Here is a 12,246-nt window from a genome sequence, read left to right on the forward strand (position 1 = left end):
TTTATGATCAGTAGACTATTAATAGACATTATCCACTAAGTGTTAGTAGATACATTTTAGGACTATCTAATTAAAGTGAAAAACAGTTTATATCAGTAGAAAGTCTATAACCTATCAACAGATTGAAAACATACTTTTTTTGTACGTTTGGATTGATGCTGAAACGTATGATACAGACATGTCTGCAACGTAGAATTATTACGAATTCACAGCTACAAAACGTTTACGAATCATAAAGATATCTGTATCATTTCCCTTATACTGTTTTATAGATAAATGTAAGTTCCCTTAACCCTACTCCCAAACCTAAATATAAATTACTCATTTTATACAGAATATAAAAAGAATAAAACACTTTATGGACAGAGATGTGTAGGGAAATGCCAGTTTTATTAATAGCATTAAAATATATTTTGAGCCACTAACATTAATCCTACTCCTGCCCCTAAACCTACCCATAACCATTATGAAGAAAAACAACAAATGACGATGTGTTGCAGTCATCTCTGGCAGTAGGCTATATAATAATTTTGTATAAGGGACAGAGCAGAATTTAAGTTATTAATCCATGAAAATGTTAACCCAGCTTCCCTCTGCATGAAGACGGCGCGCGCGCTTCTGCATTTCAATGTTATTTCAACTGAAACACGGCCTGCTGCAATCTGTGACGAAGCAGGCGAGAGCCAATGAGCGTTTGATATCAGTGCCGTAAAACATGTCGTAATGCTTCTTGAGGGCGCAATTTTTGAATTTAAATTCATCACGAGCGCGGGATTTGACATTTACGGTCTGAGAATGGAGATGGAGATCGCTGGATGTGGATGAAGGGCTGAATTTGGATCTGTTTCTTGCTTGCGTATGAATTATAAAGATTTGGATTACATCTAACATTACGTTAGCTAATAAAAATTATGTATTTTGTTAATTTATTGTGTTTTGGTGTATTATGGTTCTATAGGAGAAAACGCCTTTTGTGTCTCACCGTAACGTTAAATAAACTAAATGTTACAAAATGGTTAAACGATTAAAGAAGGTATTGTTAAGGGTTTAAACTATAGTCTTGTCTGTTAATCCTCCGAAGCGAGTTTGCAGCAGGAACAGAGATTATTTCTTAAATGATTAACTGTTATATTATAACGTTAAACTGCATTTAATAAATGCGATTTTCTGTAAAACTTACTGTCATAAAAGGCTAAATGTATTAATTAATAATTATTGTTATTTGTTGTTTATAACTTTTGATCTTGGCCTCGGCCATTTGAAATGATGTAGACTATTGAGAGTTTTCTCATTTGGAATGCTCAATATAATTTTTTTCACATAATAAGATGGTTCAGATGTGATCGTGATATCCTAGTAGATAATGGGTTGTATTATTAATTTTTATTTAATAAAAGTGATTTTCTTTTCTCTGATGTGCTGGCCATAGTGTTTGTTCTACTTCAGTCAGGTTAGGTATGCAATCTGTTGATAGGTTATAGACTTTCTACTGATATCAACTGTCTTTCACTTTAATTAGATAGTCCTAAAAGATATCTACTAACACTTAGTGGATAATGTCTATTAATAGTCAACTGATCATAAACAATATATTAATCTGTTGATAGGTTATAGACTTTCTACTGATATCAACTGTCTTTCACTTTAATTAGATAGTCCTAAAATTTATCTACTAACGCTTAGTTGAGAATGTCTATTAATAGTCTACTGATCACAAACAATTTATTTGTTGACAAGCAACAAATAAGCAACTACATGTAATCTTTAGTTGACTATCAACAGATTATCTACAAATGGTTAAAACATTTTTAAAAACAGTTTAAATCAGCTAAAATAATCATTAATTTGATGCACATGAGACCCCTTGAGTAGGATATACAGTATCATATACTTCATATGCTGACATGACTGTTGACATTTAACTGACAGATTGATCTTGAGTTGTTGGTACTCAATCTACAGAAAGTAAGTTGACAATTGAAAGTTAGTCGCCAATTGGTTAATAACCTGTTGCAAAATAACATTGACAGTCAACAGGCACTTTTTCGTAAAATCTGTAGATTAACACTTGAATTGTACCTTATAGTCTATAGGCAGTCAGTTGAACGTAAGTTACTTGTCTGTTGAAACAGTGTTGTTGAATGTCAACTGATGCACTGTTGACAAGCTACTGAATGGCTACTAATAACTAGTAAAGTCTCAACAAACGGACTATCAAAATAAAGTGTTACCAAAAAACTTTTTTTAAATAAAAGTTGCTGATAACGTCTGGATTTGAAATACAAATAGTGAGTATGTATTTGTGGTACAGCCTACAGCAGCGGATCAGTTACGCACTGCAAACGCAGCATATGTGAAAGCACTATTGCGCGTGCTGCTCCTGCACTGCATACGCACTGCAACACGCACCGCATACGCACTGCACACGGAGTATGTGTGAAACGGGCGTTAGAAGGATGTGCCAACGGCGGTGGGAGGGCAAAGATGTGCAGCCACCGCTTCCTCTGGGGGGGGCAGTTTCTCATACCCCTTTTCCTCTGTGCCGTCAATTGTTGAGAGCGTCGCTGAGGTTGAAGTACGCAGGCGGACCGAGTAGGGAGCTCCTGTGAGCTTTGTGAGCTCCTGGTGGACCTCGGGGAAAAATGGAGCTGGCCGCTGGCGAGGGGCCTGTTGGCGCCCCGACAGGAACCACTCATCGAGGCGGCTTCTAGCAGGCCGGGTGAGGACGCTGAGAAGCTTCAGGAAGCTGAGCAGGAGGCCGCCGGTCGCTGAGCTGCTGCTGCAGGTCGCTGTGTTCCGCTGCCGGGCTGTTCAACTGCGAGAGAGGCTTCTTGTCCAGAGAAGTCAGCGAAGAGATGCGTCGTTCGCTGAAGGAAATTAAATCTGATTCCAATGGCGAAATGGGCCGCTTATAGTCAGCTGCCACGCCCGCGCGAGGTGGGAAGCGTCCTGATAGGTTTGCTCGTCCTCGCTGCTTCTCCATAGGTTCGTGCAGTTGCCGCAGCCCAGCCAATCAGCATGCTTAGACAGCCTTGCTGTGCAGCTGCATTGCGTTTTAAAATAAAGGCTTCAATATTCTCGAGAAAATAAGTTTTCCTATAGTGTATAGCTACGCAATACTAGTGAACCGTTCACGAAAGGGAACTACACTTTCTACTTACACACGTATTCTCATGAGATCACATACGGATTTCTTAAAGGGGAAGCGTCATGACAACAGCATTTAGATGTTTGTGTTTCTATGAACTCTTGCTTAAAGGTGCATTGGGCAAGTCTCTGAGTTTTTGCAGAAATATGCCCCCCTCTGGCGACACGCGAAACTGCAACCAGAGTTGTGCACGCGGTTACGTGGAGTTTGCGTTGGGGTTTGGGATGAACTAGAAGCCGGTCTCTTTGAATCCATCTTCTACTTTTGCCAAAGTCGCTTGAGTTGTCTTCGCTGATGCGGATAACGGCGGCGAATACACAAACCTGCCAGACATAGCCAGGTGAGCGTGAACGCGCATGACGTCACGCCCAGTCGATTCCGTCCCGAATCCCTCTTATTTATTTTACTGTACAGGATTATAGAGGCAATCGCAGAGATCATAGAAGGGCTCATTCAGCCCATCAGGCAATTTTTTAAGCATGTATGGGTTAGAAAAACGGGTATTTTTAACATGAAAAGTTCCTTAATGCACCTTTAAATGTAATACATTTGAACTTATTCATACATGCATTATGAAACATCATATTTATTATCTCTGTTTTTTTGCAATATTATGAATTTCAGTGTTTATATTATATGTATATTCATATAAGCTGGTGGGTTACACTTGTGTGTTGGAAACAGGATTTTATTCAGAGCCCAGGGAAAGCAATCCACTCAAATCACACATTTCTGTATTTTATGTAATGGCAGTAACTGAGCTTTTGTTTTGCAGAAGTTATGTTTATATGGCGGCTTCCGTTAAAAACAGTTTTCAAACGGCAAAAAACTGTTAGGATTTGAGGAAGTCACTGATCTAGATTGTCTTAACACTTTGTAAATTGACAAAGGAAAAGAAAGGGAATCTCTTTTAATTTTTCCTAAATTCTGTTTTTACTTTGCCAAAATTCTGGTTTGCAATTGACTTTTATTTTAATTTTGTGCTAATGTTATAAATGTAATGGTATTGTATAGTATTCTATTCTATTCAGAAAGAGTGGCTACAAAGGACTAAAGTGTGTGGAAAGGTGCTGAGGTATTAAAGGGCAAGACTGTAAAGAGCATTGAAAGTTATTGTTAGATCTTTTATTTGATAGGTAACTGGTTTTGGTGTAATGACCTGGAGAGTTTTAACAATAATAAAGTCAATTAAGAGCTTTAGATCAGCCCACTGTAAAGCCTGTTTTATGCTTCTGTGTCGAATCGACGGCGTACCCCCGCAGACCCCTCTGCGTCGCCGCGAACCCCTCTCCGACCCCTCTGCCGTAGCTCGACGTGCACCTCCAAAAAATTGTAACTACGTGTCGAGGCGACGCAGACCGCAAGGGCTGTGATTGGTCAGATTATACATCATTTCCGGAGTGTAGCTTTTCTGGTTTCCCCCTCCCGCCAATCCTTTCCCTGTCTTCGTGCACTGGTCGTACAGACCACCTTCGCTGATGTCGTCTATTTCTTCTGCGATTAAACATTTGCAATAAAATCATTTGTTGTTCAACGTCGATTAGCTCCAGCTGCAACAACACTCTCTCTTTCGCTCGCCATTGTCGGAAATGAAAAAGCGGAACCGGCGCACGGAACCAAAACAAACTAGCAAAGAGATTCGCGAACCACACACCCCCCTAGCGTTCTGGCGGTGAAATGCAACGCGATGCAACGCAACCCGACGCAGAACCATAAAACGGCCACGACACCGTAGCTACGGCGTGGATTTGACGCAGAAGCATAATGAGGCCTTGAGACACATCATCTACAACAGACGTTACAAAATGTTGAATGACAAGTTTTGCGTGTAGATAATTACAAGACATCACAACTGTTCCCAAATTAATTTTAAATTTTTTTTTTTTTTACAGGCTTTCTTACAACCAGCCCAGTGTACTGGGGTAAGAACATTTTTTATACATACTACTATGTATTTGGATTTGGATTTGATGCATATGTATGTATATTTCCTCATTTAAAAAACAGCCCAGATGGCAAAATTTTTCCCTTGGCACCATGGTTGGCCCCAGTTGTACGGGAAGGAACTTTTGATCCAACATTGATTGATTCAATCTACAAACAACAAAACATAACCGTAGCAACTACAGTCTTCGCTCTTGGAAAGTAAGTATATATCTCTCCTATCTCTGATCTTCATTGACTTAAATTTAAACAATATTAAATAAACCAGAATGCCCTTTCAGCAATGCTGATGCTTACGTTAAGTACCACATTTTTTCAATTCAATCTTCAATCGGCCTGTATTTTGGTCTTTCGACGGTGGCCACAACAACTTCACCAGGCGTTTCGGTCCCTGGCTAGAGCTATCCAGTCTCTGCCGATGTTTTGTCTGTGCGAGTCCCGCCATCGGGGTGCGGGGCGGCCGAGCTGTCTTTTGATGTCGAGTGGCAGCCATTCAGTCACGGCCGCGTCCATCACCCGTCCGAACTCAAGTCAAGTCAAGTCATCTTCATTTATATAGCGCTTTTAACAATGTAGATTGTTTCAATGCAGCTTTACAGAGATAAATGTATAATTTAAGGTAACAGAGATTGTTTTGGCTTTATAGCGGTTCTTTAATAAAATTATTTTCCAGCTAAAGTTAGTTTTGATTGATTCGCTTCCGTTGCAACAATCATTTGTTATTAAATTAGGGGCCGCTAAGACGACCCAATTCTCTCTACACAGAATTTAAACGCGAACCTGTGATAAACGCTGATGGCGTTCACATTCGCATTAAGAATTGGTTCTATAGTTATGTGCGTTTGAATATATGTGCGCAGGTTTGGAATTCCCTACAAACCAAGCCTAAACAAAGTACTGGTGTTTCCTTATAATTTTTGACACAGAATTTTATTTTATTTTATCAATTCGGAGTAGATACGCGAATTGAGTTTCCCGACGACGCTTTATCTGTAGAGTGGTAAAGGGATCCTCCATAGGGAGAGACTAGTTGGCACTTCAGCACTGCATTGTCATCGGGTCCAGGCGCAGATCCTTCATCAGATCTGGATACGGCCTGGATCCGGCAGGCTGCGGGAAAACCTCGGGATAAACAAAAGACACTAAAATTAGCGTAGATGCCATTCTTCTTATGATGTAACGAGTACATCAGGATTTATGGGAAGTGTTCCCGGTTCCAGCTGACCTAATCTATGCAGCCTAACATTGAATTATAGAAGTCTATAATGTGTTATGTGAATGCTAGGTCAAAGAGATGTGTCTTTAGTCTAGCTTTGAACTGACAGAGTGTGTCTGCTTCCCGGACAATGTTAGGAAGACTGTTCCAAAGTTTTGGTGCTAAATAGGAGAAGGATCTACCGCCAGCAGTCGATTTTGATATTCTAGGTATTATCAACTGGCCGGAATTTTGAGATCGCAATAGACGTGAAGGACTATAATGCGTTAAGAGCTCGCTCATTTGTTGGCCGTGTTGGTGACCACCTCTGCTATGGACGCATAGCTGGCCCAGGCGGCCCTCCGTCGGCATGCCAGCTCGCGGTTGTTCTTGTGCCCAGCAGTCAGCTCCTGGCCATGGTAGACGTAGCTGTCGACCTGCTCGATCGCCGATGTAGAGGCGACTGGACTCGGCCATGGCTGCCAGCCGCTCGCCCCGGTCGTTCCAGTCGCCGCTGCTGAAGGGGTCGGCGGAAATTTTATTTTGATTGATTTACTTCAGTCGCAACAATCATTAGTTATTAACTTAGAGGCCGCTAACACGACACCGTTTTAATAGAAAACTCTTAAAGGGGAACATGGCAACTCTAGCCATTTCTTCACTGATTTTCCCTTTTGTTGTCGCGTGTGTTCTCAACGAGCTCCCCCTACAGCTGTGGGCCGTATATTTCAGAACACTGTAGTAAAAAAAAATCTCACTTGCGGCACCCTCATCCCCCTTTCTACCGCTGCTCATGTGCATTTGTTATTATGGGAGCCGGCCAACTTTATCGTGTGGAGCTATGTCTACCGAGGTGGGTAATACATCATACACAGAATCATGGCGTGTGTGTTTATGTTGAATTGCCGTAAAGCAGTTTGTGTTTTTCGCTCGTTCTCGCTTCTCACGAGACTTCCTATTTCCAACTTACCGGGACGTTAGTCCCCATGTTGCAAGGCTGATTTTCCGCCGGGGAACGCTGGGGGGTACGGGGAAATTCACCATTCTCACCAGAAAATGTTATTTAACCATCCAAATGATTTCTAAACGGATTTATTAAGTTGAAATAGTTGCCAAGTTCCCCTTTAAGTTCTCTCTACGGAAACTTTAAAAACGAGATCCTGTGAGAACGCTGATGGCGTGCACATGTGTATTACGAGTTCAGTCTATAGGTATGCCAACCCAACCCTCAACAAACTACTTGTCTGGCCTTAAAATTTTTATCACTTCCGCATAGCCACGTGAACCGGAATTATCCCGACAACGGTTCACTTTTTATCAAAGTTCGGTATCAAAGTTCACATTTTGCTTTGGGTGCTTCCTGATCGATTGCTTCCTGATCGATTGCTCCCTGATCGATTGCTCCTGTCTGCCTCGTTGCTTCTGTTGCTGTTGCGTTGGTTTGCGTCTGTAAGCTTCGTATTTTAATCATTATTTACTATCATTCCTTGTTGTTTATACTTGTTTATACCTTGTTGTTAAAACTTCCAAACCCATCTAAGGGGTTTAATTGATGTTCAACAAATAAAAAACAGATATAATACAAATGAGCAAATGATAAAGCTTGAGTTGCTGAATATTAGATCCGTTACTTCAAAAGCACTCATTGTTAATGATATGATTACAGACTCTAATCTAGATGTGCTGTGTTTGACAGAAACCTTGCTAAAACCAAACAGTTACATTACTTTAAATGAGTCCACCCCGCAAGATTACTGTTATAAACATGAGCCTCGTCTGAAAGGCAAAGGGGGAGGTGATGCTGTAATTCATAGTAATATTTTTAGAATTACTAAGAAGTCTAGTTTCAAATATAATTATTTTGAAGTGTTGTAGATAACTAAAAAGATGCATTGGGATTGGCATTTAAAGACATTCTATTGGAGTTAGACAACATGTGTCAGGAGAACCTACTCATTGTCGAAATCATACTCTAGATCCAATATTATCACATGGAATAAATGTTGATGCTGTTGAAATTCTGCAGCAGAGCGATGACATCTTAGATCATTATTGATATTCTGGGTATTATCAGCAGCCTAAGCATACCTAGACCTATAGAATTGTGCCTAAAACAATTCATAAAGAAATAATAATAATAATAAATCAGCACAATTAAACTCATTGCTGTCATCACTTGTGCAACATAGACAATGGTGTACATCTGAGTCCACAAAATGGAGGGAATTTAGCGAGGGAAGGGCTTTAACTTTTTTTTTAGTTTGTTTAGTTTAAAATTTAAAATTTTTTATTTTAGTTTGCATATGTTCTGTTACCTGTTCTTCACCCACTGTTCTTGCTCCTTGATTGTTATCAGCTGTTTTGTTAACCTGATTATTCCTTGTGTATTTAGCCCTCTTGTTTCCAGTGTTCAGTGTCAGGTCTTTTTCTTGCATGGATGTTTTGTCTTATGTCTGTATTCTTTTGTTATTATTGTTATTAAATAAACGTTTAGCTGCAATTGAACCATGTTGTGAGGTATTCCAGAAAGCAGTTTATGCAGCATTTCCGGTTAAGTTTATGGATAAAAAATAGATGGATAACCTTAACTTTCAGATCTAAAAGCTGAGGTAACTCAGGGTGAATGTACAGTATATGAGTTCATTGTATGGTCTTTCTTAATAAACTGCCAAAAGGGGATAAGAAATTCTAATATTTTGCCAGTTTATTACTTTACAATTTTGTCACTCTCCCTCTGTTTTTCAGGTATACACAGTTTCTTAAAGATTTCCTGGAGTCTGCAGAGCAGTATTACTTTGTTGGATTTCGTGTGCATTATTATGTGTTCACTGATCAACCAGAACAGGTTCCTGCAGTGAAACTGGGTGAAGAACATACTTTGACGGTGTTGACAGTCCCTAGTTCTAACAGATGGCAGGATATCAGTTTGAGCAGGATGGCAAAACTGGAGAAACTGATTGAGAGTCGACTTTTCAATGAAGCCGACTATATTTTCAGCCTTGATGTGGATTCAAAGTTTTATGGTCGCTGGGGGGTGGAGACTTTGAGTCGTCTGGTAGGTGTCATACATCCTTGGTTTTATGTTGCAGCTCGTGAACAATTCACATATGAACGCCGACCAGAGTCTCAAGCTTTCATTCCTTATGCTGAGGGTGATTATTATTATGGCGGGGCTGTGATCGGTGGCTTAGTGAAAGACGTATATCAGCTTGTTAAAACCTGCCGGGAGCAGCTGGACATTGATGCATCTAAATCCATTGAGGCAGCATGGCAGGAGGAGTCTCATTTGAACAAGTACTTCCTTTATAACAAACCCAGTAAACTGCTTTCACCCGAGTATCTGTGGGATGACAAAAAATCTAAACCAGAGGAGATCAAAGTCATTCGCTTCTCTCAAGTTCTCAAAAACTATAATGAAATTCGTCCAAACCCTTAGCAGCTGTTAACTGAAACGTGCAAAAAACAAAACCTGACAAATATTTTTCCATCAGCTGCACAACATGTATGCTGCCTGATGGATGAAATGTATATTATCTGACTTATTTTTTTGCTTCACTAAAGTGCAAAGAGCAGCTTCCCAGCTAACAAAAAATATGTTCTAAGAATGTTTTGCTAACATTCCAATTAGGTTATGAAAACGTTATTTCTGAATGTTTTTAAACATTGAAAACGTCTTTTTTTTTATGTATTAAGAAAGTTTTTTCTTGGTTAAAACGTTAAAAGAACATTCCATTTAGTCATTTTAAAAATGTAATTTAAACTTTATTTCTGTAAGTTTTCTGAACGTGCAAAACATCTGGGTTTTTTTTTTTTAATGTATTAAGAACGTTTTTTGGAGTACCTGGAGTGCTACCCACTGAGTCACTGTGCTGCCCTGTTTCTACTTATGTTTAAATGAATTCAAGTGATAAAAATGAGAACGTCAGTTTGGTTATATGTGTTCTGTCTCTGATGTATGTGGAAGGAATGTCACTGTGATCCATTAAAGAGTATAAAGTTCACTCAAAAATGTAAATTCTGTCATTATTTTCTTCACTCTTATGTTGTTCCAAACCAAAGTCCCCGTGAAGCAGTGACCGTCAGAGGAAAGTGTCTTCACGTTCTGTTTTGCTGAGGAAAACTATAGTGTGATGAGGGGTGAACGCAGCAAAGTGGATGGAAAACTTACGAATGCAAATAATAAGCCTCGGTCTGAAGGAAATGCAAAGTCACGCGTGTAAAGTAGTGAGCGCCGCTCAAGCAAACCTTTCAGCTGATGCCATTCTGGATAACGAAAGAATAGGATGCAAGAGAAAAAAGTTTAACACTTTACCAATAAAAACAAAAGACATCTATAGTAATTTTTGCTAATTAAAATAAGCCCTACATTTTTACATAGGACTATATTTATATTTATTATATTTATTATTTATTATATTTTATTGTATTTTTACAGCTTAAAATGTGCCGGTGCTGCGTACCGGTGCGTTCTGGCCCACTTCGAGCACTCGCCAAAACAAGAACATACTGACTATAACAACTGTAACAACAACTAAAAAAGAAAAATGAAATCTGACCCCACTTTTAATGGTGAAATAAACAAAAAATATCTAAATAATATTATACTGTATCATTCAGTCATGTCATTTCAAACCTGTATAACTTCCATCTGTGGAACACAAAAGAGGATAGCCTATTTGTTATAAAACCTGTTTTAAAATTTGTTTGTTGTTTTTTATTTTTTTTTTATTTTTTTTTGGATGAACCGTCCCTTTAACCATAACTCAAATCCTCAGAGTACAAATCTCAGCAGACAAATGTCTTCAATGATTCAAATCATCATGAACATGTAAATATAGGCTATATTGTTCTAAAATAAACAACTTAATGTGTTGCTCAACAAGCACCTCTAATGTGTAGCTAAGTAATCTCAAAGTGATATTTTAACAACAGACTTTAGTAGATACTGCAATTAATGACACTAGATGTAATACTGACAGACTATCTTTTGGACAGCATTTCCACACTTTTTCCATATCCTTTTCTGTAGTTGACAGAATGAAAAGGGGTTCCATCTGAGGGCAAGTTGCTAACACAGCCACTATGTTAAGACTGTGTCTTAAAGTCGTGATGAAATGGAAGTAGCCACATATCTTTATCTGTACATTAAATGTATTTGTATTTCTTTTTCTCTATTTTTTCTATATATTGTGACGTACATGCAAGCGTAATGGATTATCGAAAAAGAAACAGGGACTTGGTTTTATGCATCAGTTGTTGATTGATTTTGAGCTATCACACTACTCCCAAAAGTGGAGGCAGATGAATGCTAGCTTGCAGGGGATGGTTTAAGATGAATGGCTGATTGGAGAAGTCCTGCATAAGTCACCATGAGAGAAGTTTTTATTATTATTATTACCAGAGTTATTATTTAGATTTTTTTTTTTTTTTTTTTTTTTTTGAAAAATTAAACAGATGAATTGTTCACAATAAGATCTATGACGTGCATTTAGAAAATAGATAGGGTGAATATTTATTTCATGCCGACTTTATAATCTGACCAACTAGCAGTTAGCCAATGGGTAATGTCTTACTTTTTAGATTCAAATAAAAGACTAATCTACATTTTTATGTAACTGACTTTTAAAGTTATGACCTTTTTTAAAGAAAATAAAAATACTTTTAAAACTTTATACAATCGGCCTTGATTGCTTGCAGTGATTCCTGTGCAAGGGCTGTGCAATGATTAATAGCGATTAATAGCATCCAAAATAAAAGTTTGTGTTTGCATAATATATGTGTGTGTACTGTGTATAATTATATATATATATATATATATATATATATATATATATATATATATATATATATATATATATATATATATATATATATATATATACTCACCTAAAGGATTATTAGGAACACCTGTTCAATTTCTCATTAATGCAATTATCTAATCAACCAATCACATGACAGT

The 12,246-nt window shown here is 38.4% G+C and overlaps 1 protein-coding gene across 1 annotated transcript in view; it reads left to right on the forward strand.

Annotated features, from left to right (window-relative positions):
• LOC307154831 (globoside alpha-1,3-N-acetylgalactosaminyltransferase 1-like) overlaps positions 1 to 10,291 on the forward strand; it is a 53,391-nt gene extending 43,100 nt beyond the window's left edge. The window contains exons 6-8 of the mRNA XM_079864955.1: positions 5,041 to 5,070; positions 5,156 to 5,293; positions 9,033 to 10,291. Coding sequence (XP_079721081.1) covers positions 5,041 to 5,070; positions 5,156 to 5,293; positions 9,033 to 9,723 — 859 coding nt within the window. The 3' untranslated portion in view covers positions 9,724 to 10,291. The remainder of the gene's footprint in view (positions 1 to 5,040; positions 5,071 to 5,155; positions 5,294 to 9,032) is intronic.
• Positions 10,292 to 12,246: the final 1,955 nt, after the last annotated feature.

Source organism: Squalius cephalus (assembly GCF_949319135.1).
Source record: "Squalius cephalus genome assembly, chromosome: 3".
NCBI lineage: Eukaryota > Metazoa > Chordata > Actinopteri > Cypriniformes > Leuciscidae > Squalius > Squalius cephalus.